Raw genomic sequence first — 24,305 nt, 5'->3', positions numbered from 1 at the left:
CTGTGAGGATCACTTGTGTCTGCATGAGGTTCTAGGATCCTGCTGTGATGGCTCCAGAGAAGACCGTTAGACAGCTACGTCTTCTATAGAAAAACAGGGCAGGAAAAATAATTGCTATTATCTGATCCATTTTAAAATCATATCGGTTTATAGGTATGAATGGATGCATTTATTTTCGTATTCAATGAATAGTTTTTATTTCAATGAATAATCAGACATGAAGAAAAGCAATAACAGACATGGAGATATTTTCTCAGAAAATGGAAAACACCCCTACTGTTAAACTGCATAAGCATGGTTATGCCTTGCATCTGCTTTTATTGCAAAACAATCTGCATGGCTTTATTTGACCAGCAGATGGCATTTTAGAACGTACTTTAGTGCTTTCTGAAGCACAGTTACAAGTGGAAATCAAGGCTATTTTGTCTGATTTAATGTTCCCTTTATTTCTTTTGCTTGCAAGTTAGAAAAATATTAACCAATTGATTACTTGCCTTGTCAACAGCACAAAGGGGCACAAAACAAAGTACAACGCCAGATGTTAGTGCACAGCTGGATATATGAACATCAGGGGTACCTCTAGCTGTCATGTGAAGTCTGGGGTTTGCTGCACTTAAATATATGATGTTTTCTCTTTTTCCAAGAGGAAGTGTTGAAGCAGATCCTGACTAACACAGCAGTTAAACACTCCTACTTGTCGCTTGTTCTTAGGAGTAATGGGCCTCCTGTTGCTTACTGCTGCTGGAGCTGCTCCAGCTTTGGGAAGACATTCTAAGGAAATAAGTAGCCCTCGGACAGATGAGGGCTGTGCTGTACTCTATTAATACAGAGAACTTCCCAAACTGGACAATCCAGAATTCCAGCACCTGTGCATAGTTTCTCCATATTCTCTGTAGCTAACTAAAATATATTTGCTGTGGTATGATGTTTGCTTTGGACTTGCAGCTTGTTGACTGAAGCTGATGCTGGTCATACTGAGTTTACTGATGAAGTGTATGAAAATGAGAGTCGCTATCCCGGAGGAGAGTGGAAAGCAGCGGAAGAAGGTTACACAGATGTGGTGAGATATATATTTTTCACTGAATAAGTAAAGGCTTAAGAGAAGGAGTTCTGGGATTTGCTACACAGTGTATTTCATCCATTAATGCACAGAACTGTTATGTTTTCCCTACATAAAAGAACGGAGAAAAAGCTCCACCGCCACGTGAGTTCACATGTCCTCTTGGATGGATGTGGGAAGATGATGCCTGGAAATCTGATTTAAATCGAGCAGTGGATGAGCACGGTAAGATTTACTGTTTGTCTGCTGATGATGAGGACGATCTGTCATAGTCTATACTGAAGGAGGATGCATGTCAAGACTGTAGCAACATCAAGGAAATATTTGGATAGTAGTTGCTTAAGGAATCAGATAAAATGACATTGAGAAAGCGTTCACTGTTTGCATCTGTCTCTATTTCCGTTTTAATCACTGTTCCGTCAAACTCACTGTTCTCATTGAGCCTTTCTTGGATCAAAAGGGACCGTATATGTAATGAATACATTTAGAAGTGCCTACTAGAGAGAGAATCACATAATCTAAGAAGCTGTACATGGGTCTTAACTGCAGCAGCAGATGACAATTTTGAGCCAAAAGCTTTGACAAATTAAAAAAATGAAAGCGAATGCAAACAACAGTCTACTAACATCAGAGGTTCCAGATGGGAAAACTGTATGTATAAACTGTGAGCTTGGAAATCAAACCCTTCCTTGTTTGACATAAGTTTCCAGAACCTTTTTCCCAAATCCAGTGTTAATGCAGTCCAGGGGTTAGGTTCAGGCCTGTAAAATGTGGATTAGTAGCAGTAATTGGGCTTGTTTTAGAGAAGTCAGAAGCTTAAGCTGAGAACATCAGGCCTCTGTAATTGCAGCAAGAATATGTGGCAAAGGCAGGTTTGGATCTGTCTGGTAATTTAGCTGGGAGCCTCTAGCCAGGGGACAAGCCACCAGGCAATGCCACACAGTGAGTCAGGGGTCTGGGACCTGTGTGTGCTGGTCACACCACACAGGGATTGAGATTCCGGTCTTGTGTGGGGAGAGAGCCGTGCAGGACTGATGAGGATGAAGTCCTAACAGTATGCAACTGGTTATTAGGCAATTCTGAAATTCAAAAGACTTCAAAGTCTTTCTGGGAAGAATGTGATGCTGCTCAACAGAGTTTTTCAGGCTGGGGGTACTACTCACCTGACCCGGTGATCTTTGTTGGGGCTTGCTTGTGTTTCTGGGAATACACCAACTCATCAATTCTGCTTTAGGATGGGAGTATGGAATTACTATTCCTCCGGACACGAAGCCCAAGTCATGGGTTGCTGCAGAGAAAATGTACCACACACACCGACGGCGGAGGATGGTGCGGAAGCGTAAGAGGGATCCGGCTCAAGCGGGAGCAGCAGGAAGGGTAAGAGAGGAGAGAGAGAGACTCAGAGACTAGCACATTGTCACAGCTTGAGGCTTCGGTTATTGTAAATCCACGAGATTACTCATTTTCTGATTAAAGAAAAAATTTAATATCAAACAAAAAAATCTGGAACAACCTTGTACGTTTTCATTATATTCCTTTTCTTTGTCTTTTTTAAATTGGTATTTCCAGCTGTGGTTTGGGAGGGGGTTACTATGCCAGCTAGAGCAAGTGCCAGGTTTTTTTACATTCATGCAACACACTGGATAACAAGGATTTATGTCTTCCAGGCAATGTCATCATATGAAGATCAGGAAGGATGGGAATACGCTTCCTTGATCGGCTGGAAATTTCACTGGAAACAACGCAGTTCTGATACTTTCCGTCGAAGACGATGGAGACGAAAAATGGCTCCCTCAGAGACACATGGTGCAGCAGCGATCTTCAAACTTGAAGGTGCTCTGGTAAGGGACAGTTCATCAAAAGTCTTTAAAAGTTCAATCTGTTAATTTACAGCAAGTAAACAATTAAGTATATCAGCTATTTTAGTCCCTGAATTGCCAGATTGATATATAACTGAGGAACTAATACAGTTTATATTGTTTAAATTGTTCAAAATCTGAAAGGGACCATTAAAGTTGGAGCAGAGACTCTCTCATAACCTGCTTATTACTTAATTTTTCAAATTCTTTTTATTATTACATTACGTTGAGCCTTCTGCAAATGAAGTGAAAAGACAGCTCAGGCTTTTCGTGCACGTAATTTAGATGTATTGACATCAGCACAAGAAAACACAGGCACTGGAAGAGCTGCCCTGGGTTAATATTGCGTGTCTGAACAGCCAACCAGAAGGAGAGCGAAGCATTGGAGAAGCCAGAATGTCACACATCACAAATAGATCATCAGAGTGATAGAGTTTAAAAATCCCCGTTTCAGTTTCTCTTTTGATGGTAGTTCCTGGGCTATTGCCTGGGTGAGGGCTCAGAGCCGCTCTCTGCGACGGCGCGGGGCAGGGGCTGGCAGCGCCCCCCTCAGTAAGGGCCAATGGGCAGCTCCTGGGCTTCCAGAAAGGAGACATTCTGGAGGGTAAGATGAAATTACTGGATCTGATTTCTCCACAGCTTCAATGGCAACAAGAAATGACCTTCAGACATGAGTAAACATTTTTTAAAGTACATTTACTCAGGAAAGTAAATTTCTCCTTGACCTGTGAAAGAGACGGAAACCCATATACTTCCCCCCACAGTCCACTGCTATCAGGTTCCCTCTATGTTCGCAAATATGCAGTAACTTTTTTTTCTAACATCAGGGAGCGGACACGAGTGTCGATGAGGGCGAAGGGAAGAGTCCAGACAAAACCAAGGAGTCGGCTACAACTGTGTTTGGTGCCAACACACCACTTGTCTCCTGCTACTTTGACAGTACGTTCTTTAACAATTCCTGTCTTAGAAAACACGGCTGTTTCTGCCTGGCCTCAAACAGAATTGTAATCCTTTGTGCTTTACATCTAGGTTTATACACCTTCTGTTCAATTACCATCTGATCCTTGACAGGGGCCTATTTTGGCTACTCAAAGAGAAATTACAGTTAGTCCTTTTGATATTTCAGTCCACTGTCAAGCAGACATTTTTAGAATCTGTATGGAACAGGAATTCTAAAGCTAATTATTGCAGCATCTGAATTTTAGGCTGTCCTAAATGATGCATTTTTAGCCTTAGGGTCCCTCCATAGCAGCGCAGGGAGCTAGGCCAGCAGAGGAGGTGCATGGCCAGCTCAGTTTGTGCTGGTTTGGCTCAGGTAAGAGCTCAGTGCAGGCTCAGACTACTGCCTGGCCCAGGGGAAGCAATGAGACCATGGAGCTGAGTTGGCAAAGTGAACAAAATCGTAACTTTGCCAACCTGAACTGGCTGCAAATGCCTTGGAATCCCCGCAATGGGATTCCCCAAAGCAGGGACCCAGAGATGGGAGCCACCAGTGTTTGTTAAGAGGAACAGAGGTCTCTCCACTCCCAAGACTCCTTTCTGAGGGTCTCTGACTGGAATCCTTGTCTTTATTTGGACTCCACAGAACTTCTACCTCCTTGCTGGGAAAGGGTGCCTAAATCTTAACTCTTGTCTTTCAGAAGCTGAGGGAGATTGTTGCTGTTTCTTTTAATTAATGACCATAATAGGGGGAAAGCACCAGAGTTCAGAGTTTCAGCTCATTGAGACTGCGAGTGGCTCAGATTTCCCAAGGGCTGACATCTTCTAAAGAAAAGCCATAGTCACTTACCTACGTGCTGTCTTGGGTTTGGTCCTCCCGCACATCTTCCTTTTAAGCTATTCCACCTTCCCTGCAGGGATTTTTAAATTTTTTTTTAATCTTTTAGCCAGAGAGACAGAGTTGTAATTGGAGTAATTTTCTAGAGCTAATAGCTAAAAATGTGAAACTCCCAGGTCCCCGCAAGTGCTGCGGTGAATACTTAAATTAAGCACAGGAATGCCTATGTCTTGACTCACTTTGGAGGAGCTACATTATCCACCGTTTCAAACAGGAATTTTGAATAGAAGGCTCTTTAGATGATCATATGGTGAAAAAAGCCCAAGTAACATTAGTGGGTATCTCTCATTTCTGCATTAAGTTGTGTTGGAACAAACATTCTCAGGTGCTGGCTCGCTGGTATTAGCACACCTCACTAGAAAAGCAGAAATGTTACTACAGCTTGTGCTTGAGTTAAAACATGTAAGGCATTTTTGTAAACCCAAAAAAACTTTGTTACAGAAAAGAACCATGTATAATGCAGCTGAACTTTTTGTATTTATTTGATACAGGAGTATACACTTACCACCTGCGCTGTTACGTCTACCAGGCAAGAAATCTCATGGCTTTAGACAAAGACAGTTTTTCAGGTATGGAAAAATTCTGCTATTCCTGGGTGCAGAAAACCCACTTCTGCAATGAAGGTGTAACTTGATTTAGCTCTAGAATACCTGAAATCCGTAAGTTCTGTGTGTAGGTCTCAGCTGCTGAAACTTTGCCCTAGAGGGAGTCTGAGCTCCATTACATGTGACCCAGACGTGGTTATCTCTGCCCCAGAGGCTGCCAAGAGAAGTGTCTGAACGTGCAGCTCCTGCTGCTGCCAAGGAATCCCCAGTGAGGGAACGGGAATTCAAGTAAGGTTGGAATTTCCCAGGCTGGATCCCTCCCCTGCCCTTGGCCTCCCCTCCTGACCAGGGCCTGCCCACAGCTCCTGTGCTGGCCCAAGAGCAGGGATGAGGGAGGCTGGAGGGCTGTCAGTCACCAACAGCCTCTCCGAGTTCAGTGTTTCATAGTAATCGATACTGAGAGGAACCTGTAGAGCACTACACTCTGCCTTACTCATAAGCGTGGGTTTTGTTTGTTTATACAGTGTCCCTGTTACCTGCTATTCCCAGCTCATGGGTATTCCAGCAGCGTTGTAGCCATTCAGCGTCTTTGTAGTCAGGCTAATTCAATACTCAGGTTAACAGGTATTTAATTGTTGCTAATTAGAATTAAAATTCCACTGGGAAGTCAGAGGACAAATTGAAATTAGATTCTGTAAGAGTATGACTTTACACTTCCTTTAAATAAGTTCAGCCAAAGATAAAGATGAAATGGGCAGCTTAGAATTTTCTTTCCTCATCAATCTCCATTTGTATCCTTCTTTTTCTCCCTGTTTTCATCAATAATTGAGTAAGTGTAATGCATTGGTTAATTTGTTACAGAAGCTATAGAGCTATAGATATTTTAGTGCTGTTTCCTGAAAGAAGGGGGGTTTGTACAGCTCCCCGTGTGTATTTCATCTTATTTCAATATGCAGCACTTAAAAACAATACAAAGAACCAATAATAAATGCCTCTAATTTGCATATGTAGAATTCGAGATGGGTACCTCAGATGCAGTCTCACATAGACCAGCGTATCTACAGTTTATTTTCCTCTAAAACTAGTTTGCAGAGTTAGCCAAATTTTGTAACAGCCTGATCAAGAACCTGGCTAGGAGCTAGTGACTGACCTCCAGGTAACCCTCAAAATAGCCTCTAGTCCTTAGGAATTGCCATTTGAAGGGGAAATGCTAATGACCCTCATCAAGATAGCTTCCTCTGAGCTCTTGATGAGTTAAAGACCTGCCAAACCCTGGGCCTGGACCACTCCAGCCCTGTTTCACAAGAAGAGATTGCTGTAAATAAGCATGTTTGAACCCAAAGCTTGATCTGCGCAATGCCGCCTGGGAGAATTGGTTGTTTGGCACCTAGTCAGGGCTGGAATGGTTTCTCTGTGTCATTTATGAGGCTCTATATATCAATGGGGACAATAAAAAAAAAAAGCTTCTACAGAAGTATTTAAGAGGAGATTAATATAGCCAGTGTTGCATTTTTGTTTGCAGGTTCTCTTTCTGATTTACAAGTTGTTTTACCATTTTCATTTATTACTCTGTTAATCAAGACTTGTATAAAGGAAGCCATTTAGTAATCAAATGGAATTTGCTCTCTTTAATGTAAATTTTGTGTGTGTGCGTGCTTTTGTTTTATATAGAATGGCTTATAGAACTGGTAATGGCAGAAGAAAAATAACACACTACATTTGATTAGAATTGTGCTTGTGTGCCTTATGGCTCGGTGGGGTTTTGTTTGTAACTATCTGCTTCTGATCTCTGTGTGGTGTTCCAGATCCCTACGCTCACGTCTCCTTCCTCCACCAAAGCAAAACGACTGAGATCGTTCATTCAACTCTAAATCCTACGTGGGACCAAACGCTCATATTTAATGAAATTGACATCTACGGGGACCCTCAGACCGTAGCCCAAAACCCTCCTAATGTTGTCATTGAACTCTTTGACAGTGACCAAGTGGTAGGTGAATGCTTTTTACCTTGATTAGTTTTTATTTATTGATATTAATTGCAAATGACATTACTGGCTTTGATTGCCATTTTGGGCTGCAGGGTAAAGATGAATTCCTTGGGAGAAGTGTTTGTTCCCCCATGGTCAAGTTAGTGCCAGAGGAGGACATCACACCAAAACTGCTCTGGTACCCTGTGACAAACAACGGCAAAGCTGCTGGGGACATTCTGTTTGCTGCAGAGCTTATCTTGAGGGACAAGGTATCTGTTTCTTACACATATATATTTTTGTGTGTGTATATAATATAATGTGATGTATTATATAGCCTTTCTCAGTGAGTCATAATGTGCAGAATTTTCTTAAGACTTATTTAAGGAAGATGAGAGAAACTAATACTCGTGTTTGTGTCTTACCAGGGTGGCACCAACCTTCCGATTCTTCCCTCACAACGAGCACCAAAGCTCTACATGGTTCCTCAGGGAATCAGACCGGTCGTTCAGCTCACTGCAGTTGAGGTACAGTTTGCCCTTAAACTAAGGGAACACACGTACAGTCCCCTCGGCCTCTAGAGCAGGGCTGTGTATTTGCTGGTGCGTGTTTCATAGTCAGAAATACAGGGGATTATTGTCTTTAAGTAGTTTTGAGTTTCATTTTTTCCATCAACTTTCCTAGAACAACCACCCTGAAATATTTTGCCCATCACATTTTATTATTGAAAAGACTTCATTTCTTCATTCCTACTTTTCGAGTATCATCTGAAGTATATTGATATCTCTCCCACTTTTGCTTGTATTGGATTTTATTTTACAGATTCTGGCTTGGGGGTTGCGAAACATGAAAAACTACCAGCTGGCCCCTGTTATGTCTCCGAGTCTCATTGTGGAATGCGGGGGTGAAATGGTGGAATCTGTGGTCATCAAAAACCTCAAAAAGACACCAAATTTTCCATCTTCTGTTCTCTTCATGAAAGTTGTACGTTGCAAAAAATTATATGCCAGCTATCTATACAAAAATCAGTTCTCCCTCACTTGTAAAGGGCAAGGATTTGTTATGAGAGAATGAACAGAAAAACTTGAACATCCTTTTTTGATTTAAAAAATCTGCTGAGCCTGAGAATTCCAATACAGATCATGTAAATGTCTGTAAGATGTTGATAAATTATACAATTTTATATGCACAATCCAGTGTAGTATATATGTATTTATTTGAAAAGGCATCGATTTACCTGTAGATGTGTGGCTGTTTTCCCACTGCTCGGATGGGAACTGTGCAAGAGTCAAGAAAAATCAAGATTTGAGGCAATTAAAATTATTCTTATTGACGTTTATTGAACCGTAATATAAGGTTAGAAATTTTCATTCACCATACGGCCATAGAACATAGTAGTTCTATGCAGCAGTAGTTTCACATAGTAGTAGTTAAGTAAATGAAGTAACAGCTCTAACTTGGGGGGGATCTTTATTCTTCATTTTCCTTCTGTTCGCTTTATAACCGACATCTAGCCTTTTGTTTTCAGCTTTTGCCAAAAGAGGAGTTATACAGCCCCTCTCTTGTGATTAAAGTCATTGACCACAGACCATTTGGGCGGAAGCCCATCGTGGGACAGTGCACTATCGATCTCCTGGAAAGCTTTCGCTGTGACCCCTACACCACCACAGAAGACATCGCCCCCCAGATGAAAGGTAGCCGATGGGAAATGGAAATTTCTACTTCCTTACGAGATGCCAGAATAACCTGGCTTTGGTGTTAACTCTTCCTGGTGTTCTGATAAGCAGCCGCCTCCTCTTGGGCACTTACTTGGAGGCAATGTTAGCTGAAAGAAAAACAAAGTCTAGCTCAGGGTGTTAATTAGTGCACTCCTCTGTGGGGTGCAAGAGGGGACAGTGCAAAGGCAGGGCTGTGCTCTGCTCTGGGTCCTCGACAGCCCCCGTTCTATTCAGCTTGGCCTTCACCTGCGGGGAGAGCACCCCTGCACTGGGTACCAATGCAGTGATCCAGCAAAACTCTCTGAACACAATGCTGACGTTTTCCTCCATGTTTTTTCCAACTTTTACTCTGTTTTTAATTCTAAATATCTGAGAAATGCTTGCATATCCTGCACAAAAATATACTGTGTATTTTTAGCAAAAAAATGGTAACTAATTGCTTTCTTTAGAGGATCAAACATAGAGCCAATGAATTATTTTACATCTTCTGTAAGTGTTTGGATTTCCAATCTGATGGAAGTGTTTGGTAAGATATTTTTCCGAGGCCACATTGCCTTAATGCAGTCTTTGGCTTGCAGTGAGCCTGCTCTCGGCTGCGCCGCGCCAGGAGACGGTGATTGAGATGGAGGACACGCAGCCCCTGCTCGCAGCTCAGGTAACCTTTGGCACTCGATGCTGGACTTTCTCCTTCAGAGCTGTGACTCCTCAGGCACTCTCTGGACAGACCTGCCAGAGACATGCAGCCTTCTGGGAAGCCAGGTGGAGCAAAGTTACTTGGTGACAGGAAAGCAAAGGAAACATGTTAAATCATTTTTACCACCGATTCCGTAGAGTAAACAGCAAACCACAGCTTTTTGTGCAGGGTGGAGTTCCCCAGTAGCCTAAGAATGAACCCATGTGTGCAGTGGCTGCTGGAGGCGTGTGACAGACCATCCCCCAGGTGTCCCCTGCTGCCCAGGCCCAGTGGCTCTGGCGCACGGACGGGCAGGAGGTATGTGCTCTGTGCACGGTCAAAGGGTGACACGGACCTTCATTGTGTCCCTGTCACAGCCTGGCCCCTGGCACTGTAACACCATCTACAGCTCATCCCACCCAAACAGGTTTTTCTGCAAAAACACCTCTTTTCTTTCCTTTCCTCTTCTGCCTTGTGAATCTCTCGACTGCTCCAATTCTTTCAGGACCACCTCAATACAACTTTACTTTCCAGGTAAACAATAATTCACCTTGCAGAATTTTACCCTTGGCTTGAAACATGAGTGAAGACAAATTCCAGACAGTTACACTTTCAGGGAAAAATTTTCAATTATTTTACGACTGTAAAATGTTCCCCTTACCTAGAAGATCTTTTCATAAATTTCTGGTGGCCTGTTTTTTAAAGGAAGCACAAAAGTTAGACCCTTTAATATAGTAATTTTGCAGGCTCTTAATCTACAACTTTGATTTTTCAAAAATGCAGAACTACTTATTTTCTTACAGAGGTCCCAAAGTAAATACTGAATTTAACCTTTCCAACTCTCTCTGCTCTCTGAGGGCGTTCTTGGCAGCAGTTCTTCTTCATCTCTTCTCCTGTATTTAATGTAATGATATTCAGGCTCTCACAGACCATCTTCTTCTGTTTACTTTCATCACACAAGTAAATTGTCCTGAATATTTCATTTAGAACATATCAAACTTTTATCTGAATTACACCTTCTGTTCCAATAGAAACACTTGATAGGTAGTACAGAGAATTTTTATTTCCTTTAAAAATTTTAAGAAAATAGATAAAAAAAAATAAAGAAAACTTAGCACTTTGAACCAGCTGGCAAAACTGATTGACTTTGTGTATTTGATTTCAACTATATGAGGGGAAATGTGAAATGCTACATAAGGTGAAATACGATTTCGTTTGACATCGCCCAAAAGAAATGTGTTGTAACGCGCGGTCCAGTGACAGCGTCCATATGAGAGGGAGATAATATTCACAGCTATTTAAAGTGAAATAAGTACACCTGGAAAGTGTAAGTGAAATGCAGACAACACCCTGAGGACACAAAGTGCCAGAATTTCATCAATTCCATTGCAATTTGCAGTGTTTGAGCAGTGTGTCAGCAGCAGTCAGCAGAATGGCCTCTCCCACCACAGTGCACGTAGGTACCCGGGGGGCAGGGGGCCGCGGGGCTGTGCCGATCTCGTCACTCACTGCGGAGAGGGATTTTGGAGGAGATGGTGCTTGTGTAGGATTAGGGTATCTGTCTTCTGAAACTCTTACTAGATGGGTACCGTATGTATGAAATATTCAAAAACATTTTTGTGTGTGTCAGCTTATTTGGACTCCATGTACTAAAGCACACAAATCAGCCAGATTTATTTAACCACACTATTAATATTTAAACTTCCTGGAGAAAAAAATAAATCTACAGTAAATATAATTCTAACTTTTCTAGGTATCCACTATCTCTCTTGATTTTCTTTCCATAATTTCTAGATGTTCAAAAAGCTAATAGTTCAGTGTTAGTGTCTTGCAAACTTCACAATGTACAGTGAAGTCACCGGGCACACTACAAACCAACAGTAACCATTACATGTGAATATTTCACTCCAAAATCTCAAATTTCTCATGTGGCGTTTCCTGCTGTGTTTTGGCATTCTGTGAGCACATCCTGCTTACCAGTGGTAGTCACAATAGTTCAGATACTGAAGATGCATCATTTGCTTTGGGAATTTTTAAAGGTGGTCTTAAGGTTTTGATTTTTTTTTTTCTTAACCTCTTCTTCCTTAAGCTACAAAGTGCATTATTTGAAGAGACATTTGAAGGTATATCAAGGGGAAAAACCAAACAAAAAACCAAACACCCTCCTCCCAATTTAAACTCTTCCAAGAGTACGTTTTGATGAAAAATCTGGAGTTCTCCACAGGATGTTTTGTGAAAAGGCTCTAAATGGGGAGTTTGAGTTATGAGTGCATGGTTACACAAGCTACCCTTCATGCTGTCAGTGTCACAAACATTGTGTCAAATTTAAATATGGCGAAGGATTCAAAGTTACCCCATGAATTCTGCCTGTAAGTCTTGCCAATCACTAATGATATGGTTTCTGAGAGTAAATCACTCCAATTGCCTGTAGAAAATCTGCCCGTCCCATGCAAATCTGAAACACCGCTGCTGGATTAGTGAGTGGAAGTTAAGGGGCACTGAGAGACAGCAGACCCGAGCGTCCCGGCAGGCAATTACCTACAGATAGAAACGGGAGTAAATCAGCAGGATATACCAGAGCCATGTCCTGACCTACTGATGCCTTGGGCTTCTACTCATAAAATGTTTTCCATATTTCCTCTGCTTTGCACAAAAGATTATGGGTTATGCCTTTAAATTAAAACACTGGGTTTTAATCACACTTGCTGATCAGAGCTTCCAAGTGGGGCGCGTGGGGCTTGCTCTTAACGGCCTCTCTGGGCATAATTACGGTATCTGTCATGTAACAGGTGAAGAATTTTGGATTGTGCAGGTTGTTATTGCACTTACACCCATAAATCTCTAGACACACAAACTGGTTGATGCTGTAATTTACAATTCTTCTTATTTTTATCATACTCCTGAAAATCCACAGCCTGTGAACAACTGAAACACTATAGTACAAGGAAAGGCTGTTAAGCATTAGCACATTGTTTTATAAAGAAGTAAATGTTCAAAAAAAATGCAAAAAAAAATTACTTGAATTTTATGTATGTGAATTTTGTTTGGAAAAGAATTTCTGGAATAGATTTGGATTTCTAAGTGTTCTTAAAAACCCTTTTTCATGTGAAACAAATGAGCTGCAGCACTCTCTGCACCCGCAGATGAAAGCGGGGAGCGGTGCTACTGTGGGAACCAGTAAATGGAATCCGGAGTGTAACGCTGCAGTGGTACCACAAGAAAACCAAGTTTCTCTCAGGTTTGCTTGTTATGCAAAGAACAAAGCACAGGCTGATAATGTCCTGAAAACTTGCTTTTTAAATTTTTCATATATATATATATATATATATATATATATATATATATATATATGTGTGTGTATATATATGTATCTACACTCCAGTTTAATATCTAGGACATACCGACAGCTGAAAAAAACCAAAAAGTCAAACACATGGTATCCGAATATATTTTAACAGTATTTATAAATTATTGATAGTGGGAACTTACTTTACGTACATACTATATATAAAAACCTAAACTTTTAAAGCCTTTTTAACTGTGTAAAATTCTACAGATCCTATCCTTACCCTTGTTTTTATTTTGCTCTTTTTTATGACTTGATCCTCACGAGCAGCTGACAGAAAAGGTAATGGACACTACTTTTAAAAACCTACACATTGCTTTCTTGTAAACGAGCTGAAAATCAGTGTATCAGACTGCCTTCTAAATGAGCGTATCCAGTGTATGGATAAGAACAGTAATCTCTGAAAATATCTGACACAGAACCTGTGATCAGCTTGTACTGACTGTGTGCCCTGTATTTTAGTTCCCTTCACTGGTCACTGTTTCCCCTGTGCAGTGTGACAGTAAAGAGGCTTTATCTCCCAATAACAAATTTTTTTATTTGCTTTTCTTTAAGGAGGAAGAAATTGTCGATTGGTGGAGCAAATTTTATGCTTCAGTAGGAGAACACGAAAAATGTGGACAGTATATTAAAAAAGGATATGACATTTTAAAGGTATTGTTCAGGATAAAGTAAATTAATGTATCTCAATGTTTATAGGCCTAAAGCCCAGTCAGAGCTGGGCCCTTTGTTTTTTTAAATGTTCTTCAAAATTTAACTGGCCGTGATTTCCTGTAATGGTCCATTCCTAATTCATGTGGTGAAATTAAGGTTTTTAAGAAAAGGTATCTTTGCTTCTTTTCTACCTAACTACATTTATTAAGCGATGTATTCAGTGTCTAATCCAATCTTCAGTCAAATGGACTTTTATTCTGGGTTTCTCTGGGTGCCAGGCACCTCCTACACCAACTTACCCATTGACAAAGAGCCAACCGCGGGGCTCAGCGCTTGTTCCCGCTGTTGGTTACAAGCTGAAGCCAGGCCACTTCCCTTTCTCATCTCATACACCTAACAAAGACAGTAAAGATAAGCTTCTGAAATGCTATCTATTAATTTTTAACAGGGCCTAAATGAAGCCTGACAGCACGGTCTTCAAACGTTGCATTCGCTTCCACTTGCTGTAAAAATAAAATTAGTTGCAAATGCTTTGGTTCCTTAAGATATTCCATCAAACACACAATAGCCTGGGCAGTGCCACAGTGCTGCGGCTGGTATGTGGGATGAGTTCTAAACTGCACTTTTTCCCTTTCCTTTTTCTTTTTTTAAGGTGTACGACTGTGAATTGGAAAAAGTACCTGAATTTAATAGCTTAACAGACTTCTGTGACACATTTAAACTATACAGAGGCAAATCTGAGGACAGCGATGATCCATCAGTGGTTGGGGAATTCAAGGTAAATTTCAAATAGCAGGCAACAAACAAATGCTGGATGCAGGTTTGTGTGTGCAAGCCCAGTGCTGGATGCAGGTTTGTGTGTGCAAGCCCAGTGCTGGATGCAGGTTTGTGTGTGCAAGCCCAGTGCTGGATGCAGGGGGGTGTGTGCAAGCTCAATGCTGGATGCAGGTTTGTGTGTGCAAGCCCAGTGCTGGATGCAGGTTTGTGTGTGCAAGCCCAATGCAGTTCTCAGGTAAGTTGCCTGCAAGCATTTGTGTTTAAATACATGTTCATGTGGCAGGAGACGCTCGTAGCCGCTTAGGTGCAGGCTATGCTTTTTAAGGCAGGGACAGCTACACATCACTCACGCTGAACGTGAGATGTGTTAATTGAAAACAATCTTGTTGGTGCTTAAGTGACCTTCCCTGGCACCTGTGGAACAGAACCTGGCCAGAACCTCTTCAACAGGGCTGAAGTTTCACCTGCAGATGTTCTGAATGAAGGACACTTTTAGAAGGAATTTGGAAAAGGTATTCTGTACTATTTCTGTGACTCTGTCTGTGACTTTTAAAGATTAAAATAATGTTAACGTTGGATGTAAGAAACAAAAAAAAACCCAAACCCCAAACTTTAAATGATGCTTTTGGAGAGGGACCCAGATATGAAGTGTGTGTTACATGTTCTCAGCTGGAGCAAAACGGGTGACTTGCACTCCGAAGAGCTGCACTGACTTACATCCCTAAGGACACGCCTGTGCCTTTGCAGTCAGTCTTTGCTAACCTAAAACACGAGACCTCTAAGTGGCTGGGATCAGGCTGGAACTTTGCTCTTCCAATATATAATAAATAAGAAAACCCAAACCTAGCAGAGTGACTTTTCTACATTTATCTTGCCTGAGTGTTTATGTTATTTTCAGGGCTCCTTTAAGATCTACGCATTACCTGACGACCCCACTCTCCCAGCTCCTCCTCGCCAGTTCCGCGAGCTGCCGGACAGCGGGCCCCAGGAGTGCATTGTGCGGATTTACATCGTTCGAGCTTTGCAGCTTCAACCCCAGGACAATAACGGGCTGGTGAGGCTTCTTGCTTTTGGAATGTCTGTGAGCTAACTCTGCCGTAGTATACTTTAAATAAAATTTGCCTTGATTAACTATTTCTTAATATTTTTTTCTTATTTTGAATAGTGTGATCCTTATATAAAAATATCCCTAAGTAAAAAAGTAATTGAAGACAGAGATAATTATGTCCCTAATACTCTCAACCCAATTTTTGGCAGGTAAGAAACTTTTTTGTATTTCCAATTTATTGTATTTTAGAATGTTTTCCTATTTTTTAAGGTAAATCTTTATTTGAAATATCCAATGCTCATATTCATAGTTCTATACAGAGAGTTAATTGTGAGCAGAGTTGCAGAAGGCATTTCCCTTTGAAACCACTGGACAAGATGGGTGTTTGGCCGGTCTATAGCTTCTCTGTAGCTTGGACTGAAACACTGGCTGTGCCTTCAAACTGCTCTGTGTTACGCGTACAAGAGTAACAAAATATACTTATAGAATATAGAGAAAGTTTTAATTCTGAAAAGCTACTTGGCTGTCTCGATGAGTAATCAGCTTCACATGTATTCCCAGTGCGCTGGCCTTTCCTTCAAAGGCTAATGAGATCTTTGAAATACATGAATAGAAGAAGCCTAATTAGGAATGGAGAGGTTGCATCATCTTTATAATTGCTGAAATTCTGGGTCTGGTTTGGTGTCCAGTGTTAGAAAAGGACTTTGATGAGTTAGAGAGTTAGGAGTGGAGGACGAGAAGGATTCTAGAGGATTGGGAAAGCACACTTCCCAATGACGTGCTACGGGATTTTGCATGTTCAGCTTAAGCAAAGAAACGGGCAGCAAAGAGACTTGATTACAGGTACAAAATACCTTCACCATTCCAAGTTTTTCCAGAATGATTCTGGAAGTTAAAAAGTTAGCCTACAAATAAAGCAAACAAACAAAAGGATGAAGAGAATCATTAACCATGGCATACTTTACCTCAATGGTAATGGATTCAGCAGCTGCAGAAACCATGAGGCTGCGTATCTTGAAAGTAAATTCAGAGGATTCATTTGAGAAAGCTGGAGTCTGTTTTGTGTAGGACGACTGGATAACAGAGTAATCCTTTCCAGTCAGAGAAGCTAAACATTTGAATCATATTTTTTAAGGCTCCAACTGTGTTTGTACTGTGGTTAAAAAAAAAAATCAAACATTTCTGATCATATAGAATCCATGAATTGAAGAACCATCCCCTTTCCAGAGTGGCTGCAGCCACACCAGTTCCTTTCTCAGTCCAATCCGAGCTGCTGCACAGGAAACATCTAAGTAATACCTTGTGCAGAAAGGAGGGCTGTAATAGCCACAGGAGTACAAATGGAATTATTAATAAGTGCAAATGGAAATTGCAGCATGAGTGGTAACTACTGCTAGATTTATCAGCATTGGAAGCATCCCTTGTATATTTTGTAAAGCCTATTGCTCAAAAACTAAAAAGTGGGGTTTTTAAGGTTGGGGGAAGGGTAAGTTTAAAAATAAAAAGTATTGCTCAAAAGAGCAATAGCATTAACTGGACATTTTTATGTTTAGAATGTATGAGCTCAGCTGCTTCTTGCCGCAAGAAAAGGATCTGAAAATTTCTGTCTATGACTATGACACATTGACTCGTGATGAAAAAGTGGGTGAGACCATCATTGACCTTGAGAACAGATTCCTTTCCCGTTACGGCTCCCACTGTGGCATCCCCCAGCAGTACTGCGTGTAGGTCCTTTGTTCTATTGAAAGTTGTGATCTGTAAGCTCTAGTACCCTGTCTCTGTACAAAATCTGGACTTCCTTCAATTATACTGAATTCCAAGTTAAGCTGCAGAGTCCTCAGAAGAGCCTTGACTAAAAGCCATGATGTCAAACATTTTAATATTCTCTTTATATGATAATGTGTGTTATTTCTGTCCAGATAACATACACTTAACAGCATTTTCTGACCCACTCACGGAAATAAATATGAAGGCATCTGTTAGCATAAATTATTTTGACCTGTAAAGAAAAAATCACTGTCTTGCAAGGTAACTGAGCTGGTAGAAAATCATGTCACTGTCAAACTGGAGTGGCCTCAATGTAGGCAGTTACAGCGCTGCCCTTTTGGAATTGGTTTAATGAATACATTTTACATGACGTGTATATGCTCCGAGTGGTGAATAATTTTAGGATGTGTTTCTGTTGCTTTCCTAAAAGTTCAGGTGTGAATACCTGGCGTGATCAGCTAAAACCAACCCAGTTATTGCAAAATGTAGCCAGGTTTAAAGGCTATGCTCCTCCTGTCCTCTCGGAAAATGGCAGAAAGATTAACTACGGGGGACGAGACTACACTTTGGAGGAAGCCGGTGAGCTTGTTCACTTATTTTATATTTCAGTCTTAATTTCATATTGATACAAAACTTTTCAGTTATTTATGGAAAATTAGAAAAATAATTTGATTTTTTTAAATGTTGAGTGGGATTTTCTGCTCAATCTTAAATATCTGGTTTTAATTTTTTTTTTAAAGTTCAAATTCAAATTCTTTTTTATGAGCCCCTGTTCTTTTTCCATTTCTTTTATTTCAGACACCAACAAAATTTTGCACCAGCATCTTGGTCCAGGTGAGGAGCGGCTGGCTCTCCATATCCTCAGGACCCAGGGCCTGGTTCCTGAACACGTGGAGACGAGGACCTTATACAGCACTTTCCAGCCCAACATCTCCCAGGTACCTCTGGTTTCTGGGGTGCAGAATTTATAGTGTGCTGCATTTATAGTGTATTGTCAATAGAGTGGGATCACTCAGGGGAAGAGGCTACGGATTAATATTGCTTGGCTGAGAAACTAAAGCAGGTTAGTCTAGAAACAACAAAATGCAGTTAGGTTTTGCCATTACGACCCCAAAATGACACCTTAAACACTGACAGAGTGGAAATTGGGAAAGATTTATTTATTACTTTGTTACTGAAATAAAGGGGAATGCGTGTTTAGTACCTCACGAACAGCAAAGGAGAAAGCCTGGCTCGAGAGCTACGCTCAGCAAACGAAACCAAACCTGTCATTTCTCTACCTGGACCTCTCTGTTAGGGAGGAACAAAGGCCAACATTTGTTTTCTGCATTTAGTAACTCACCAGTGGTGAGTTTTTTAAGAAAGTTTCTGCAGCAACCAGAAAACGTACCTGCAAAAACAGAGGGGCTTGCATTTGAATGAGTTTTAGAATCTGCAGTGGTGGCCTGCAGGGAGCGGCCACTGGCTGCAAACTCTCAGCCACGTGTGTGACACTGCACTTAATGTCACCTGTGAGAGAACAGAAACCTGGACCTACAGAATGAGAACTGAAGCGTATGTAACTGAGGGACTGGGCGTGCTCCTACCTAAAGTCTGTACAAGTTCTGACATTGGTAACGCGAGTGAGCTCTGCTCTGTGGCTAGAATTAGTACTAAGCGTGTCAATAAGCACTGCCATGGAATTACCAGGACAAACCTGGATGCAACAACCCCTTATCCGTCTTCTCCACTGCTACAGGGAAAGCTCCAGATGTGGGTTGATGTTTTCCCCAAGAGCTTAGGACCTCCAGGCCCTCCCTTCAACATCACTCCCCGGAAGGCCAAGAAGTGAGTACCCGCGCATACGACACACTGTCCGGCAGCCCCAGCAAAGCCATTCAATTCTCTTTCCCAAACATCCTCTCTCTTAGGTATATCTTGCGGGTGATTGTCTGGAACACCAAAGATGTCCTTCTGGATGAAAAGAGCATCACAGGGGAAGAAATGAGTGACATTTACGTAAAGGGGTAGGAGCACTTTGTCATGTAACACTTACAAGTGAGTGATGTTAGAATGTCCTGGGAATGCCTAGAGCATGGCTCCCAACAATGATTTGGTTCAGCTCTGGGACAGCACTGGCCTCTGAGCCGTACGGAGGTGCGAGGAGATCAAGCATGGCCAGGCAGTGTGCCGTGACAGATCCCAGCAGTTCATCTCCTGAGAGGAGAAGCAACTGAAAAGATAGCGAGGTAGCTTTGGTGCTGCATAACCTGGATTCTTTTTACATTTTCTAGTCTTAATGTAAAAAATGAAATAGAAATCAGAGAAATATACTACTAGGCTATTGATCTAATTTCTCCTAAAAGGGCAATAAAAAACCCCAGCCAGTAACTCACCCCTGATACAGTGCTGGTCTTAGCAGGTCAGAAATTCTGTTCCTATGTTCCTATTTACAGTGCAAACTGGAAGCAAACAGAGAAGGGGGTGGGAAAGACCCTCCAGCCATCTGTGAGCAGCTCTTAGGGCTTGTTTGCAGCCACTTAGTGCTGTGGCTACAGCACACACAAGCCCCAGTGTAACCCCACTGCAAAGACCAGACACTTCTGTCTATTTTCAGATGGATGCCTGGTAATGAAGAAAATAAGCAGAAAACCGATGTTCACTACCGATCGTTGGATGGGGAAGGGAACTTCAACTGGAGATTTGTTTTTCCTTTTGACTATCTCCCAGCAGAGCAACTCTGTGTAGTTTCCAAAAAGGTAAGTATTTCTAAAGATTTTCATATTTAGAATACAGATTGTAAAATTAGTCTGCTAATTTTGTACCTACATACTGAGAGAGCGAGCTGGGCTCAGTTCTGCATGCTCTTCCTAAACTGCTGTTGTGAGCAGATTCAGTTCTGCCTTTGAGCCAGGAACAAGACACTGGCAGCAGGAGCAGTCTCCTCTTAGCAGGGGCAAGATTAGGTCCTTAACACTTCCACCAACCCTGGAATTCACAAGTACTAACAGACCACAGCTTTGAATTTTCCTAAGTAATTTTAAAAAGGTGCTTGGATTGGTTTTTTTTTTTTAAATTTTTAGGAACATTTTTGGAGTCTTGACAAGACAGAATTCAGAATCCCACCCAAACTGATCATTCAAATATGGGATAATGACAAGTTCTCCTTGGATGACTATCTGGGTAAGACTTCTAAGAAAAGAATTATTCTTGTCTCAAAGTAAGAGATAAAAATGAACAATTTTAAACTATGGCATAAGGATTGTGTTCACAAATGAGCCCCTGAGCATGCAGACACTCCTGCTTTCCCACGCAGTACAGGGTTGCTCGTGAATGAACGAGTGGATATTCGCTCAGTAGAGGCCTTCTGGCAGGTAAACCAAGGTACTTCTATCCAGGTCAGCCCTGCCACAACGTGCACAAAATGATAATGTGCCTGAAAACTTACTTTGTTTCTTTCTTTAAGTAAAATTACTCACCACAGGGTGCAATGTGTCTGTTGATTGTTTTTCCTGTATCCCGCGTTTAGAGAGAGGAAAGGCTGCTGTAGAACCACTGTGCTGTAGGCTTGGTTGTGTTATGCAGAGTTTGGTTTTTTATCCATTTCCCAGGCTTTGTGGAACTTGATTTACATAAAACCATCATTCCCGCGAAGACTCCAGAGAAGTGCACTATAGCCATGATCCCGGAATTCCAGGCAGACAGCTCCCAGAAGGCTCCCAGGACTGCCTCTCTCTTTGAGCAGAAAGCCATGAAAGGATGGTGGCCGTGCTACGTAGAAAAGGATGGCTCCCGTATTTTAGCGGTATGACTAGTACTTTTTAAAATGTACTTAAAACGTGCTGACCTTGCTTTTCAAATGATAAAGACAGACCATCAAGAGTCCCCGCTTGGCTGTTAGCTTTCAGTGGACAGACAGAGGAGGAGTAAACAGAACATTCCATGCACAAGGTCAGGAATTTTGCTCCATCAATAATTTTTTGTTTCAAAGTATGAGTTTAATACCTAAATGTGTTTATTTTGTTTTTAGCTCTGTTTAACTTGAAGGACTCCGCCACCAGGTTGAGTCATGCTATCTCACCAAAGCAGCCAACAGTTATCGTGTGAATGAGTTTATCACGTTATTGCTTAGGAGAAACATGAAACATCCTCAATGCATTAAAGGCTACAGAAAAAAGTTTTAAATCCAAAGCATTTTTGTACACAGCAAATACAATTTGTGTACTGAGCCCCCAGACTGGCTTCGTGAGTATGAGGGCAATGAGAAGACCTAAAGCACCTTAACGTGTTCTGTGAAGAATATAAATGCGTAGTTATCACTTGCTAGAATAATAAGCCTTTCAAGCGTGTCTGTCTCTTCTAGTGTTTTTTGCCTTTAAACTTTACTCCTGGAATTTAATAAATGAGGAAACATATTCAGAACCATCTCTCAGCCACAGCAATATAACCAATGAGATGCTTAGTCATTTGGAAAAGGCACAGTCCTTGGTTTGTTCTTGAAAGAAAAGAATTGTGGGTTTTTTTGCTCTTGAAAGAAGAGAATTGGTTTTCCTTTGCTAAATTGGAAAAAAACGACGGGTAGCTTAAAACAAAACGACAAATTAATTAGCAGAGCCATTTTATGTCGTTCTCTGATACTGTATTGTGACTGTCATAGTGCAGAAGTAAGTCTATTTTGAGAAGGAACTGGAACCCACACAGCAGCACACGGTGAGCTGCTGCCAGGCTGCGCTGTGTACGTACCAAACGAGTGCCATTAGTGCTGTCTCAGTAAGATGCTTGTCTCCTGCCACATGTTTTCTGAAGGGTAAAGTTGAAATGACGTTGGAAGTTGTCAATGAAAAAGAAGCTGAGGAAAGGCCAGCTGGCAAAGGAAGAGATGAACCCAACATGAACCCCAAACTAGACCTACCAAAGTAAGCTCTTTTTCTCTCACTAGCTTGAGAAGTAGATACCATCTCGCTACTGCGATATCCTTGACAAAATCCGCATGCAGTAAAGGATACATTAGACAGCAATTATCCTTTCCAAAACTACATTTGTAAAAGCCAATCTTGTTTCCTTCTGCAAGCACTAGGATAAATTGCAAGGTGTTTTTGGTATTAATGGCACACGTTTACTGAAACTGCTGTCTTACATTGCAAAACTATCGGTGTTTTCTTCATGCTTAAGTTTTCCCTGTTTTTATAGTATGAGTAATATTTGTTTCTTTCAAAATGCAGCCGACCAGATACTTCCTTCCTTTGGTTTACAAATCCCTGCAAGACAATGAAATTTATTGTGTGGCGCAGGTTTAAATGGCTCTTCATCGGCCTTATCGTCTTGCTGGTTTTACTCCTGTTTGCAGCAGTCCTCCTCTACTCGCTGCCGGTAAGGACTCGTACGTGATACTGCTTAAAGCCACCACCCCTGCTCCTGTGGCAACAGACCTCCTTAAGAGATAGGGATTATTACAGACTTATGGCTATAAACAATTTCAACTGACCTTTATTGAGAAAAAAAAAAATTATGTTAGAATTAACCTATTAACTAAAGATGGAGCAAATGAATGCTTTAGAAGTGTTAATAACCTACACAATTAAAAATAGTTCATATATGGTCTAGGGTCTGGATTTCAGTCTACTTTAATCTGAAATATCTTACTCATTTTTACTGTATTTGAACTGAAATTATCACACCTGAATACATTCTGATCTATTTTAATATCTTAAATGTCTTTTACAAAACTACACTGAAGTATTTTGTGTACAGCTTTTTACCTCCAGTGTTTCTTCCTTTCTCCCCCAACAGAACTATTTGTCAATGAAGATCGTGAAACCAATTTAAAGAAGAGTTTTTTACCTCATCTTTGTAACTAGTATTGAGGCTTGGCCTCAGGCTGTGGACCAAATTCAGCAAGCTCTCCATCCTTCTCATCTGCTATTATTTGGAACTGTACAATGGATAAGGAAGAATTTGACTGAGGTTAGCCAAGGTTCACAGGGTCATTACAGGTGTTTTTAAAAAGCAAAGGATAAACCCCCTCATGGACATTTTTTTACTTCAGTAATATCTACACCTGGTAAAATTCTGACTTCCTTGTTTTTAAATTTGATTTTTCATAAAAATCACTCAGAAAGCTGCCTGCTATTGCTCTCTCTATTTTTTTATTTTTTAGTGGATACTTCCTTTTGAGAATTCCTTTCTGTTGGGCACACTTTGAAACTTTGCATTTTAACTTAATGAAAAACAAGCACTACGTCTCATTATGTACAGCAAAGAAACCTCATGGTGCAGTGCAAGAAGGGTCAGATACTCTTTCTAGAAAAGTTTTCAGTATCGTGCTGCTTAAAATTCTTAATTACTGCACTGAAGACTTGACAACAACTGCATGCACATAGAAATAAATAATATGCTGTTTACTTAGTATCATTTACAAATGTTTAAATAAAATGTCCATAAGTAAAACACAAGTTTCTGGTTCTCTTTATGTATTGCAAAACTACAAAGCATTAGGTATTTACAGTGTCTCTCAGAGGACGCAATGCCACCATTCTGGAGTTTAAGGTATTCTACTGTTATCTTTACAGTGAAGAATAAGGAAATACTTTTGCACAAAGTTCTAATGAATTTCTTCATTAATTAGGAAATTAATAAAGAAATGAAATTTGTTATAGTTTCACTATACTTGAATCAAAGTGTAAGAGGATACACAACCCAGATCCCGCCCAGTAAAACATAACCCACACTAAAAATCAGGTTATAGGCTGGGGTTCCACCTGCCTCTTGGAGGGCAAAGCAGAAGCATGTCCCTGAACGTTCTCTGGTGCTTGAAATGCAGAACCTGAAACCAGCAATTTGTACCGTTGCCACACTCTTGCCTGGATAAAGACTTCAGCTATCTTTAAAAGATGCCAAAAACAACTGCAAGAATGAATTAGTCTTGAACAATCTCTGTAATTGTATTTAGTGGCACACTTAATGCTTTCTTATAACACAGCACTGTAAAATAACCATACAGTTGTCAGGCAAAATAAGTAAATGATACTGACTTAATTCTGGTGAACAAGCTAGAATAAAGGTATTACAAGAAGTAA

The 24,305-nt window shown here is 41.0% G+C and overlaps 1 protein-coding gene across 2 annotated transcripts in view; it reads left to right on the top strand.

Moving 5' to 3' along the window:
* Positions 1–23,672, top strand: part of MYOF (myoferlin) — a 61,353-nt gene extending 37,681 nt beyond the window's left edge. For both annotated transcript variants that reach the window (XM_074154825.1, XM_074154824.1), the window contains 28 exons: positions 946–1,060; positions 1,180–1,285; positions 2,295–2,437; positions 2,728–2,901; positions 3,747–3,858; positions 5,248–5,325; positions 7,107–7,288; positions 7,381–7,539; positions 7,696–7,794; positions 8,090–8,251; positions 8,796–8,961; positions 9,564–9,640; positions 13,275–13,286; positions 13,560–13,658; positions 14,311–14,436; positions 15,334–15,489; positions 15,601–15,692; positions 17,037–17,207; positions 17,681–17,829; positions 18,049–18,188; positions 18,989–19,077; positions 19,161–19,256; positions 19,847–19,988; positions 20,313–20,412; positions 20,841–21,034; positions 22,036–22,145; positions 22,452–22,599; positions 23,020–23,672. In XM_074154825.1, coding sequence (XP_074010926.1) covers positions 946–1,060; positions 1,180–1,285; positions 2,295–2,437; positions 2,728–2,901; positions 3,747–3,858; positions 5,248–5,325; positions 7,107–7,288; positions 7,381–7,539; positions 7,696–7,794; positions 8,090–8,251; positions 8,796–8,961; positions 9,564–9,640; positions 13,275–13,286; positions 13,560–13,658; positions 14,311–14,436; positions 15,334–15,489; positions 15,601–15,692; positions 17,037–17,207; positions 17,681–17,829; positions 18,049–18,188; positions 18,989–19,077; positions 19,161–19,256; positions 19,847–19,988; positions 20,313–20,412; positions 20,841–21,034; positions 22,036–22,145; positions 22,452–22,599; positions 23,020–23,055 — 3,433 coding nt within the window. In that variant the 3' untranslated portion in view covers positions 23,056–23,672. The remainder of the gene's footprint in view (positions 1–945; positions 1,061–1,179; positions 1,286–2,294; positions 2,438–2,727; positions 2,902–3,746; positions 3,859–5,247; positions 5,326–7,106; positions 7,289–7,380; positions 7,540–7,695; positions 7,795–8,089; positions 8,252–8,795; positions 8,962–9,563; positions 9,641–13,274; positions 13,287–13,559; positions 13,659–14,310; positions 14,437–15,333; positions 15,490–15,600; positions 15,693–17,036; positions 17,208–17,680; positions 17,830–18,048; positions 18,189–18,988; positions 19,078–19,160; positions 19,257–19,846; positions 19,989–20,312; positions 20,413–20,840; positions 21,035–22,035; positions 22,146–22,451; positions 22,600–23,019) is intronic.
* The last annotated feature ends 633 nt before the right edge of the window (positions 23,673–24,305 follow it).

The sequence above is a fragment of the Numenius arquata genome, chromosome 10 (genome assembly GCF_964106895.1).
Source record: "Numenius arquata chromosome 10, bNumArq3.hap1.1, whole genome shotgun sequence".
Taxonomy (NCBI): domain Eukaryota; kingdom Metazoa; phylum Chordata; class Aves; order Charadriiformes; family Scolopacidae; genus Numenius; species Numenius arquata.
The sequence above is the reverse complement of the archived record's forward strand: the minus strand, read 5'-3'. Positions and strand labels throughout refer to the sequence as shown.